Source organism: Amphiprion ocellaris, chromosome 8, assembly GCF_022539595.1.
Source record: "Amphiprion ocellaris isolate individual 3 ecotype Okinawa chromosome 8, ASM2253959v1, whole genome shotgun sequence".
NCBI classification, from domain to species: domain Eukaryota; kingdom Metazoa; phylum Chordata; class Actinopteri; family Pomacentridae; genus Amphiprion; species Amphiprion ocellaris.
The window spans coordinates 12,761,120-12,774,099 of record NC_072773.1 but is presented as its reverse complement, the minus strand read 5'-3'; the positions used below and the strand labels follow the sequence as shown (position 1 = coordinate 12,774,099).

The 12,980-nt window shown below is 38.5% G+C and overlaps 1 protein-coding gene across 1 annotated transcript; it reads left to right on the top strand.

Moving 5' to 3' along the window:
- Positions 1–252: 252 nt before the first annotated feature.
- Positions 253–12,516, top strand: tmco4 (transmembrane and coiled-coil domains 4). Its single transcript, XM_023298359.3, has 14 exons — positions 253–520; positions 1,079–1,229; positions 1,324–1,498; positions 2,972–2,999; positions 3,094–3,223; positions 3,552–3,649; positions 4,784–4,927; positions 5,082–5,201; positions 6,329–6,493; positions 6,696–6,832; positions 7,696–7,780; positions 7,962–8,079; positions 8,292–8,409; positions 12,002–12,516. Exons 1-14 carry the CDS (start codon positions 388–390, stop codon positions 12,485–12,487), a joined length of 2,088 nt encoding a protein of 695 aa, XP_023154127.2. The 5' UTR covers positions 253–387; the 3' UTR covers positions 12,488–12,516.
- The last annotated feature ends 464 nt before the right edge of the window (positions 12,517–12,980 follow it).

The following is a 12,980-nucleotide window of genomic DNA, read 5'->3' as shown; positions in this document are numbered from 1 at the left end:
TCACTGATATGAAGCAGTGTTGGTGAAACTCTGTGGAATCTATAATCTATTTAAATATGTATAGTTGTACAGTTTCCTATCAATATATCAGCAACACTTTCCACAACACTCCAATCGTGAACAGACCTCTGTCCTGTCCATAGACAGTCTATGGTCCTGTCCCGAGTGGACGTGGACATTACGTCGCCTCAGCTCTGTCAGCAGCTGATGCTTTACGTACAGTCGTAATATTACAGCTGTAACCGTAGAAGAGCTCCAAAGTGACAATAGAAGCTACATTTTAGGAGTTGTATTATTGTCTATTTGTGAAGTTGACATAAACAACAAGTTTCCCGAAGTGGGTTAGGGTTTGGGTTAAGCATTACACTCACGCGCATTTATTGCTAAATGCGTGTGAATGTGAAGATATTTGCAATGTCCGAGCTCAGGATGAACCCCCGAACGCAGCAAAAGTTCAGTCGGCACATCGTGACAGTCATGGAGGAACAACGGAGCAGTTCGGACTCACAGTTCACACCAGGTACAACACACAGCACCGAGTAGGTTACTGAGGTAGTAAAAGTGAGGAGGTTTTAAAGAATTACCACCGTTAACTAGTTACTAACTGGTAAACTTCCGCTAACAGCCAGCTGCTTGGCAGCTAACGGTCATATCTGTGGCGGAAGTTCACAGGATTCAGTTACATTAGCTGAAAGCTGAATATTGTAACAGCCTCATTATGCTGAATTTAGGTCAGTTCCTGATGCTTAGAAGCAAGCAAGTTAGACTCCGTGTAACCTACTTTCATGTAGCTGCAGTCATCAGCCAAACTACATTAAACTGCATTCACAAGTTGTCAGTCTAATGCTGTATGTTTCTGGTGTAACAAATGAACCAGACCAGTTAAATCTCTTGTAAATTTGGCATAAACTGTTTTTAAAAACAGAATGACAACAGTATCTCTGAGGTTTCTGCTTATGACTGGTGTGAGTTCAGGGTGACCTGGTGTGTCACATGTGTTTGATTTGTTTTTTGATGTATTTGAATCAAATTGCTCACTTCAAGTTAATCATTAATCTTTGTCCATCTATCACTTTAGATCCGGGGAGGGCAGAAACCTCACCAGATGCTCCATGTGACCAGAGCCCAGAGTCGGTTATCAGCAGACAGCTGAATGAACAGAGCCGCTTTGCTTTTGCTGCCCTGTGTGGCGTCTCCTTGGGCCAGTTGTTTACTGGATCTGAAAACAGGTTGCACAATCATGGCGGTTAATGTCAGCAAGGTGTTCTGTATCTGTGTCCTTTAAAGCGATATCACCGTGCTCTTGCCTCCTGTGTCTGTCAGTGTGTTTAGGGAGCAGTACCTGCAGGCTTTGGTCCGCTGGCTGGATCTGGATGAGTCGGTGATGCCGGTTATGGGGGCTTTCCTGTCAGGCCTGGGCTTCGAAGGTACTGACACCTTCCTGTCCATCCTACAGGCTGACCCACTGCTGGCTGCAGGGGCCACCCCTGTCATACAGGTATCACTAATAACATGACGGCATGGGTTGCAAGAAATGAGACAATACAGAACACAAAGGTAGCAATGTATGAATAAAATAACTACAGAAATATGGAGTCAAAGATAAATGTGATGGAAGATAATTGGAATTATGGTAGAAGGAACTGGAGCAGCAGTTTGTGCTATTAGTACATCCCTGTCTAAAAATACCAAATGTTTTAAAACTGCGTCACCTCTCAATAATTGCATTATTTCTAAGTTGACAAATAGAATATTTCTTCTTATGAACAGTCAAGAACAGATACTTTATTAAGACGGTTGAAAATTTTGTCAGAGACTCGGTACAAGAAAAGTGAATACACTTGAGGTCACTGACACACAAGTTAGACCACTGGAGATCACTGAGGCAAAATCAAGCACCCCTGTCATTCCCAGTTATCTAACTGCAATAAATGAACACCAGAATCTTCTTAAGTTTAGGACTCGTGGGCTTTGTTTATCTGTATGTCTGTATCATGGCTCCACATGGAAATAAAATTGAGCAGAAGAACTGAAAAATCTATAAAGGAGACTTCCCAAAGATGGAAAAGGATCCAGGAAGATCAACTAAAATTCAGTGGAACCACAGCTGTAGCAGTAATCCGGAGGTATAGAAGCACCCATAATACCACTAATCAGAGTTGCAGTAGTCATCCTCCTACAATGACACCAACAACGGTGAACTACTTTCATAATCTAGCTTTGAAAAACAGACGACAGCTGCTTCAGACTTGGTACAGGGGTTATACATGGAAATTGGGAAGGTCAAGGTTAGGTTTGGGGTTAGTGAAAGGTATTTTATAATGTCCTAATGTCACCTTCAATGGAAGCCGATAAGGAAAAGAAAGGACACTTTTAACCCTGTAAGCCCTAAATATAGAAAAAAAAAGAGAAAAAAAAGATAAAATAAAACAAAAAATATACATATAAACCCAAATATAGAAAAAAAGAGCCAAAAAAATTTTATTTTTTTATATATATATATATATATATATATATATATATATATATATATTAAAAAAATATTTTAAATTTTAAAAAAATGAAACAAAACAAAAAATAAATAATTATATATACATATATTCATATAAAGCCAAATATAGAAAAAAAACTATATGTATGTGTATATATATATGTATATATTTAATAATAGAAAACATTAGCAAAAAAACCCCCAAAACTGATGTCTTTTTGCAACAGTGCCTTTTTACAGGGTTAATTGCTGTTAGGTTCAAAACTGCAAGATTACAATTAGCCATGAGACCATGAAAGAGAAGCGTGATGAATATTGGGAGCGCATCATTTAGTCAGATTGTGCTCCAGATAAATTTGTTCTGCTCAGATGGCTTCCTAAACAAAGAATACAACAATGACGCTTTCTTATTTGTCTTTGATAAATCAAATTGTATTTCTTCATGCACTGATTGTAACAAGTCCTGTCTTTGTATTACAGGATCTGGTGTCCTTTTCTGTCAAAGATGGTAAGAATCTTTTAAGAATGAATGACTTCAAAAGCTGGGGTGAATTCATGAAAGCTTTTTACTTTGAAACTTCAACGGCGTTTCATGTTCACAGGCCAGTATGATGCCAGAGCAAGAGTCCTGATCCGTCATGTCAGCTGTCTGCTCCGAGTCTCTCCACAGCAGCTGGAAGATTTTGAGGAAACTCTGGGAGAAAGGCTGAGGGAAGGCGGAGAGGAGAGCGAGTATGTGATGGTTGAATCGATGTGATTAAATGTAGCCTTTTACAATAACTAACTAATACGTTTTATAAACCTTAAATCTCAGTTCATTCAGTTCTGTCTTAGTATGTTTTTGTTTTCCCTTTTTGTTGGAAAACTGTGTGTTTCAGTTTGTTTAAACCGCACAATCACTGTGCATGATGGCAGTCGCACTTGTACCCAGAGTTATTGCATTATGATAGTTAGTAATAGTTGCCATAAAAAAGCATTGTTTCCAAAATGTCACCTTAAATGAACTTGAAGAGTCATATGACATTTATATGGATGATTTGTCTCCCTCTGCTTCCATTAGAGAGGAATCCTCAAGGCGGCTGAGGAGAGAAAGGGGGAGGAAGTTACGACGTTACCTTCTCATTGGACTGGCCACTGTTGGGGGAGGAACTGTGATCGGTGATTATCCCTGCTTTAGTTCTGGGCATTTGAAACATCTAGTGGTGAAATCAAAGGCCTTAGTTGAAGATCTAATCAACTGATAATAAAATCACCATAACTTTATCAGAACAATTCATGCAGACTGCTACTTGCACAATTTCACCACGCACTTTCAACACTTTTCCCTCTATAGACTGAATTTTTCTTTAAACTTAATCACCTACATACAAGGATGAAAAGGGGGCTTGACTTGGACCAGGTGTTTAACAGGGTTAATTTTTTATCTTTTTACTTATTTAATTGGTAACTAACTGTACATTACTTATTGGTTTCTCTTTTTGTTTTCTTTAGTATGAGTGTATGTGTATGCACGTATATGTGTGTATGTGTGTGTATATGTGTATTTGTATGTATGTATGTGTGTATGTGAATGTGTATGTATATATACACTACCGTTCAAAAGTTTGGGGTCACTTAGTAATATCCTTATTTTTGAAAGAAAAGCATTTTTTTCAATGCAGATAACATTAAATTAATCAGAATTCCAGTCTAGACATTGTTAATGTGGTAAATGACTATTCTAGCTGGAAACAGCTGATTTTTAATGGAATATCTCCATAGGGGTACAGAGGAACATTTCCAGCAACCATCACTCCTGTGTTCTAATGCTACATTGTGTTAGCTAATGGTGTTGAAAGACTAATTGATGATTAGAAAACCCTTGTGCAGTTATGTTAACACATGAATAAAAGTGTGAGTTTTCATGGAAAACATGAAATTGTCTGGGTGACCCCAATTTTTTGAACACTAGTGTATGTGTATATGTGTATGTATAAATATTTATAGGTATGTGTGTATATGTATGGAAATATCTAAATAGATAGTATAATAATTGTATATATTTGTATTGTATCTTACATGTATAACAGAAATTATGTATTATAGAAATATATTATAACATACAGGAAACTGGAAATTATCAATCAATAATTTATAGGAAAGGGGTGGGATTAAATAAGTGTTTGTTTACTTCTTCACAGTCCTTTTCGACTATGTAGACCTAGTCTATAAGTATCTCAATCAATCAGTCAAACCTTGGTAGAGAGTAGCTTCAGCTTTCTGTACTGACTGTCATCTTTTTGCCTCTGCCAGGTGTGACAGGTGGACTTGCTGCTCCTTTGGTGGCAGCAGGGGCCGGAGCTGTGCTGGGGGCTGGAGGTGCTGCTGCTCTGGGCTCAGCCACTGGCATCGCTATCATGGCCTCTCTGTTTGGAGCAGCAGGGGCTGGACTGACAGGTAAGAGCACTGGATGGTTGTGAACAGAAAAAAGTTGTCATCTGAAAAAAAAAAAAAAAAAATTGGTAAATTTGTTGTTGTTTTTGACTAAAGCATGGCAATCGTCTCTCACCCTCGTCTGTGCCAATATTTAATGTTCATACATGGTCTACAGGGTATAAGATGAATAAGTGTGTCGGGGCGATTGAGGAATTTGAATTCCTGCCACTGAGCTCTGGAAAGCATCTTCACCTGACCATTGCAGTAACAGGGTGGCTCTGCAGTGGTAAATACAGTAAGTATGGCTTTTTCTGACTCACTACAACCACCACCAATTTTCAATGTTTAGGAATGGGCAATTCAGAAAATAATTTTTATTTTATCTATAGACTCGCAGATTTTTTGGCAAATTATAAATCTATTTTGTATCACATTGATGCAAAAATCACATTCTATTTCAATATTCCCTTAAAGACACTCTGCTTATTGATTGAGTTGGATCCAGTATTTGGGCAGCAACCCAATTTTTGTAATTTAGCCTCTGCTGTACCTTCTACATCGACAAACATTTATAAAGTTGCTTTACAGCTAATGAGCAACAAAAAGAATAGTTTCATATGTATTTATTTTAAGTATTTTCTTGCAGTGTATTGTTAATAATGATAGAAATTACAGTTTTTATCTATACATTTCCAATGCTACTTTTCACAAAGTGAGGTCAACAGCATAAAATGTGCATGTTATCCATTAGGTGATACTGACAGTATGATCATCAGCCAAGCAGCACATGCTGTTGAAGATTGGTGTGTTTCACTAAAATACAAACAGCAGATCATTTTAGAGCAAGATGTACAGGGCTTAACAAACCACCTGTCATAAAAACGAGAAAACACAAATAGAAAACACAAATGCAAAAAGTTGTTTCAATTTCAGTTTGATCTTTTAATAGTTAAACTTGCGTAGTCCATTTTACAGAGCACTGAATAAATTCAGTAGGGTCAGTGCTAGGGCCATCGTATCCTTATGCACACAATCCACCACAAAGTAGATTAACCACCTAGCGAACCAGACACATTTACTGTAATCTATTAGTTATTCATTATCTACATGTTCTTGCCCAGTACAATCAGAGTTTATGGGCTTTTCTAGGTCAATTACATAGTAGTTTAAATAAAAATGAAGAAGCTGCATGAAGTGCCCCACATAATGTTCTAAAACTGTACCAGTAGAATGTTCACCTAAAATTATACAGACAAACCACTTTGGTTTTGCTTTTGCATAAAATGAAGCTCTCTGTCACCACTAAAACATACACTCAGTTACAAGCTTAGCACTTTCTTCATTTACAATACTGAAAAAACACTTCAGTACAAGAGTTGCTTATTTGCTTCCTAACATGAAAACACAACTGCTGTGTTCCAGGTTCGTTCCAGGCCCCCTGGTGCAGCTTGGGCGAGTGCGGTGAACAGTACTGCCTGGTGTGGGAGTCACGTTTCCTCAGAGATCTGGGCTCAGCCATGACCTCTCTGTTGGACGGGCTGGTTAGCATGGTGGCCCAGGAAGCCCTCAAATACACAGTGCTGTCAGGTAAGAGGATGGTTTTGCAGGAAGCACTTCTTTACTCACTGGATATATAGTTAAAAACACAGGCAACACTATTGTGTAGCAGACCTTTTGGAGCCAACATTTACTCTGATAATTGCTTGTAAAGAGCTCATGTCTGTTTACCATCTTTGACTAACCCTGCTTGACACTGCATTCGTGTATTTTGCACCATCACACTGTCCAGGCATTGTGACGGCTCTGACGTGGCCTGCGTCTCTGCTGGCAGCAGCCAGCGTCATTGATAACCCCTGGTGTGTTTGTCTTAACCGCTCAGCTGAGGTGGGGAAACATCTGGCACAGGTTTTGAGAAGCAGGCAGCAGGTATCGTATTACCTCTAATTTCTGTTATTACACACTTTACTGTAGTGTTACACAGTCTGCTGTCAATCTGGAAAACTTGATAGAATATTTTGTGTAAACATTTACTGTTTGTAATTACTCCACCAAGGAACGAGGTGGAGTTATGTGACTATCGGCGTTGGTTTGTCAACAAATCAACAGCTGCGGACTTATCGGGCTTTATCTGTCGGAAATGATACAAGAAACAGTTGATTTAAATTGTGGGGCTGTTTCCGAGTTCCATCAATTCCCGCCACCAACTACATATTTAGGTCACACGATTTGGTATCCATTCATAATGTAGACATGCATAACACATGCATGTGCTCAACACAAAGCAATTTTGTTTGTGGGTACGTCTATATTAAATGGCCACATTCTATGTTGCCGTGATTTCTGATCATCAATAACTAATAAACAAATGCTGCATTTCTAAAAAAGAATGCTGCATTTCTGACAATGCAATATGGGGGAATGAATAGCGTTGGCGGAGTACTGTGCTCTCTAAGTGCTTTTCCAGTTATTTAATGTTTTTGTGGCATTTTTCTTCTCAAATTGGTAGGTGCAGTAGACTTCGAGCGGAAGAATGGGAACAAAGAAGGGTGTATGACATGCAACAATTAATGATTATGGTGTGGTGCCTGTGTCCACATTGTGAATCACATTAGATTAGCTTCAACCATGATGTTTCTATTCTTTGCTCTCTTGATTTTTCTATGAGAATATTAGGACATTTTTTTAAATGAAAAACTGTGTTTACTAGCCTTGAATATTGCTTTATTATTTTAGAAAATAGCTTCACTCAGACAATAAAAGCCATTTTCTCTTTCTTTCTATATTTGAAGGGGAAGCGCCCTGTCAGCCTCATAGGTTTCAGTCTTGGAGCCCGAGTTATCTACTACTGTCTGCAGGAGCTCGCCAGTGACCAAGGTGTGAGATATTCCTGGGATGAGGTTTGGACTTTTAAAAGCCCCAGTAATCCATGCCATTAGTGAACCAGAGTGGAACTGCTGTGTTAATGCATAAAAGATGATCTGCATTTATGTCTTTACATCCCTCATCCCTTTTTTTCTAACAACCTTGATTATTCTGTGTTGTTCTGAATCCTCAGGCAGTGAAGGAGTAGTGGAGGATGTGGTCCTCTTGGGGGCCCCAGTGGACGGATCTGAGAAGGCCTGGGAGAGAATGGCCAAGGTTGTGGCTGGGAAAATAATCAACGGATACTGCAGGTAGAGCAGAGTTCTTTTCAGAAGTATGTATCCAGCACTGTTTATGTCTTTACAGTTATGCGTTGCTGACGCTTTAGTTCTGTGATGTTCTCACTGCTTAGTGAGGTGGGTTCATTGTTTGACTGCAGTAAATCTGGAAACTACTGTCTTTACAGCAAGCTTAATTATTTAAATATTATATGAATGTGTTACTCTGATGGTCTACCTATCAGAGGGGACTGGCTCCTGGGATTCTTGTACCGAAGCTCAGCTGCACAGCTGTCTGTTGCTGGGTTACAGCCAATCAACATCCAGGATCGGCGCATAATCAATGTGGATCTTTCCTCTGTGGTGAGTCATAGCTTAGGATCAAATTCAAGTTCGTACACTACAGTAAGTGCAACTGAAGGTAAATGAACTGAGGGCTGTTCAACCTTTTAATGTTTTCACTATCAGTTTGGGTTCAGTATTGATTTAGTTCATCGTGTTTGGAGTTTTTGAAATCATACAAGTGGTCCCTGACTAATTCATAAGAGGGAAGAGAAGTGGCATATTCCTACATGACACTACTGACAAAAGAAATGCAGCAATTCTGACAAAAGATGTATTTGTAGCTGCAATATTCATGTCTGTCAGTTCTAGTAGATAACAGCTTATTTATGTTTTTGATGCTGAAAGGTTCATATTAAGGTTTGTAGGCATTTATCTGGCTCTTTAAGTCTAAGTAAATGCATCGCTATGGACACAAGCTAATCGCTAACTGTCTATGTGCTGTAGGGTTGATCTCACTGAACATAGCTGCTCGCTGCTCGTGGAAACAAGGTGTAAGATAGCGGCGAGAGTGAACCAAAACTAAGCTATGACCGAACAGATTCAAATCACGCTTAAAGATTTAAAGAGTCAATAATTAGTCCTTTGTGAAATTGTCACTGAGTGATATTATCCCCAACACACAAAATAATCTTATCCATTGTTAATATAAAATTATTGATTATTGCAGCTTTGAAATGTTGTATTTTTGGAAGAATTGTTTATTTTAGTCTAATAGAAAAATCTGTTGACAAATAAGGGAAGAAGATACAATGAGATGTAGTTTTTGTGGTGTAATAGTATTAAATGTGGTTTCACATTTGTGCGTCAAAAGAGTTAAAAGCTAATAAAAATAAGGCCCCTGCTAGTCTGTTTTAATTCACACAAATGCTTTTCGACAACCCTTAAAGTCAACACAAAACCTATTACTTAACACTTATTGGGTTGCTTTGTTGAACGAAATAAAGCATCAGATCTTTCACATTTTAAACAATGAAACACTGAAAAGAAAACAACAGGAAGAACACACTTGAAAAGTCGATGCAGTGTACACCAGGGGCCTGTTCTATAAAGCATGAAGCAGAAAAGTAGGACATAAAGTTCAACAGCTGACTTGAATCAACCTAAAATATCAGTTGCAGCTTAAGTGGTTCCATAAAGGTTAGTTCAAGTTCAAGCAATCAGGCTAGTTGTTGAGGTAATTGCGAGCTATTGTTAAGCAGTCTGACAGGCCCAGCGTGGATCACATCAATCAACAGCAGTGGTTCAGAGAGCAGCAACGAATATTACAAATACATGAAAGAGTCAAACATCTAACAGTGTTTCCTCTAGGATTTTTTCCAGCAGCGGCGGCCCGCCTCCGGGGAGCCTCCCCTGGAGGTGGGCCGCCGCTGCTGGAATGAATGTAGAGGAAACCCTGATCTAATAAGTAAAAAGAGAGGTCATACTGCTACCATAAACAAAACCAAGAGAGACAGGCTGTAAGAAACTGCTGATTGATTGAATGGAAATAGCAACTAAATTAAAAATGTAATAAAACATTTTTATACAGCCTGATTAAAAGCAGGATGTGAAGTGCAGGGAATCAAGAGCTCCCCTGGAAATATTGGTTGTGATTTTTTGGGGGATCTTTAAAATATTAACCGTATATTGTTTTTGCAAAGCATTTCTATGTTTTTATTTCTTCATTATCATGGCTCATGTGTAAAATGAGGCTGTTATTGAGCCAAAATGCATGCATGAGGTCAATCCATCACTGTATCGCTTTAGTAACGATACCAGATGCACACTATTTCTGCCAAGCCTCAATCTACTGATACACAACTTATAAGATTGCATTATTTGTAGTGGAGCACCACGTTTTTAGGTGAGCAAAAATACTGGAACAGATAGACTTAAAATAGATTGAAGTGAATGAGACTTAATATTTAGTTGCAACTCCTTTGCTTGCAATAACTGCATCAGGCCTGTGACCCACTGACATCACCAAACTTTTGCATTCTTCTTTTGTGATGCATTTATAGGCTTTCAACATCATTCAGTTGTTGGTTTGGGAGGTTACTCCCTTCAGTTTCCTCTAAAATGTAAAATCCAGCTCAATCTGCAGTCTGCAGATTGACTTGGCCAGTCTAAAACCTTCCACTTTTCACCCCCGATGAACTCCTTTGTTGTTTTTTGTGTGTTTTGGGTCATCATTATCTTGCTGCACGATGAAGGATCTCCCTATCAGTTTGGTTGCATCTTTCTTTAAATTGGCAGACTAAATGTTTCTGTAGACTTCTGGGTTCATTTTTCTGCTGCCATCGTGTGGTACATCATCAATGAAGATTAATGAGCCTGTCCCAGAAGAAGTCATGCAAGCCCAAGCCATGACATTACCTCCACTGTGTTTCACAGATGAGCTTGTATGTTTGGGATCATGAATAGATCCTTTCTTTCTCCAAACTTTGTCCTTTCCATCACTTTGGTAAAGGTTCATCTTTGTCTCATCAGTCCATAAAACTTTGTCCCAGAATTGTTGAGGCTCATCTCTGTACTTTTTGTCAAATTCCAGCCTGGCCTTCCTATTCTTCTTGCTAATGAGTGGCTTTCATCTTCTGGTGCAGCCTCTGTACTTTAGTTCATGAAATCTTCTGCGAATAGTAGATTGTGATACCTTCACTTCTGCCCTCTGGAGGTTGTTTCTGATGTCACTAGCAGTTGTTTTAGGGTCTTTCTTTACAGCTCTCACAATGTTTCTGTTGTCAACTGCTGCTGTTTTCCTTGGTGTCCCTGTTCCACATCTGTTACTTATTCCACCAGTGGTTTCTTTCTTCTTCAGGACATTCCAAATGATTGTACTGGCTATGGCCAATGTTTGTGCAATGGCTCTGATTGACTTTGCATTTTCTCTCAGCTTCACAATTGCTTGTTTTTCACACATAGACAGCTCTCTGGTTTTCATGTTGGTTACACCTCTAGCTATAGATGCAGTCTGCACAGACAAAACCCAAATCTGAAACTGAATGTAGACATTGAGTGCCATTTATTGTGTGAATAATCAATGTAATAGGACACACCTGGGCAACAACACACACTTGTCAGTCACATGTTCCAATACCTTTGCTAACATGAAAAATGGGTGGGTTCAAACAAAAGGTGCTCTCTTCTAAGCTGTGTATCAGATCCAGATGTAAATATCTGGAAATAAAAGATGAAATGTTGATCTCTTGTCTCTTATTGATCGTTTGATGTCAAACCCAAATGTTTTAGTCTAGAGCAAAAATAAAGGAATTGGCCTCACTGTTCCAATACTTGGAGTGGAGTCTATATATATGTGTGTCTAAATGCTTAATAACTCATACCGTATGATTGAACGTGTAATTTGCCTTATAGAACCAGAACAACTGGTCAATAAGTCAGAATAACTAAGGTAAGCCAGGCTTATTTAGTAAACTTGCTTTACGGAACTGGTCTCTGGTTATGTAACATAAGCAGTAGGAAAATTTGTTTTACAGAAAAAGAAACAAAAGACCACATTTGTACAAAGTAGTATTTTTTTCTTGAGAAAAGGAACATATATATAGTATGATTTACAAAGAAATACTAACCATTTTTAAACCATGAATGAAAGAACTGTAATTCTGCTTCCCAGGTGAAAGGTCACTTGGACTACATGCGTCAGATGGACACCATCTTGGTTGCAATAGGAGTTCCCACCAAAGACGTCCCAGGAGCCTCCTTTGCTCTTCCTCAGTCCGGACCAGTTACGAATGGGACAGTGGACATCCCTGACCAAACCGCTAATGAGCAACAAGTGACCATCATGCAAAATCCAGCCGAGAAGACTGAAACTTGTACACAAGAAAGCAGGGATGTAAAAGATGTGTCAGAGTCAGAAGAGACGGGTGACGGGTGGGATATCCCTGATATTTCACACCTGCTAGACTCATTCAGTGATACAGAATCAAACAGTCAAATCACAATCCGGAACAATTCATCACTCACTTCTGAGGAAAACAGGGCCACAGCATCTGATTTTAATTCCCAGCAAGACAGTATAGAGGAGAACCTGGATAATGAACACATATCATGGAGCTGGGATGATACACACTGGACTACAGAGCACTCACACAAATAAAGGTGGCCAAACTTGTAAAGAGCATGTTACAGGACCAGCTGCTTCCTTGAAAACTCTCATCTTCTCAAGTGTTTTTTTTTTTTGTTTTGTTTTTTTTTTGTTTTTTTGCAGCATCAAAGCTTTGTTGGAGAAAATATTCCTTCCATTCTCAACACAGACTGCACAAGATTCAGTGTAGCAGCTCCTAGCAACAAGCCCCTAGCTATTATGTTTAATCATTATTAATTATTATTATTATTATTATTATTATTATTATTATTATTATTATTATTATTATTATTATTATTATTATTATTATTACTAAAAGTGAGTTTCTAGATGTCTTAATTTAAAAACTATTTAGAATTTTGTAGACTAAATAGTTTTTTACCCACTGTGAATATGGTCATATTTCATTTTCGTAACTCACTGTGAGATTAAATACCTGCAAATATTTGTTTGCTTTGCAGGTTTTATTGGTTGCTGCAAAGTAGGTGCGTACTCTATTCATTTT

What these genes read in the sequence shown, in the direction of transcription:
- tmco4 (XM_023298359.3), top strand. Translation starts at nt 388, where the DNA reads ATGCGTGTGAATGTGAAGATATTTGCAATGTCCGAGCTCAGGATGAAC. An exon ending in TTTACTGGATCTGAAAACAG is followed by an intron (nt 1,230 to 1,323) that starts GTTGCACAATCA and finishes TGTGTCTGTCAG; the next exon opens with TGTGTTTAGGGAGCAGTACC. An exon ending in GTCCTTTTCTGTCAAAGATG is followed by an intron (nt 3,000 to 3,093) that starts GTAAGAATCTTT and finishes TCATGTTCACAG; the next exon opens with GCCAGTATGATGCCAGAGCA.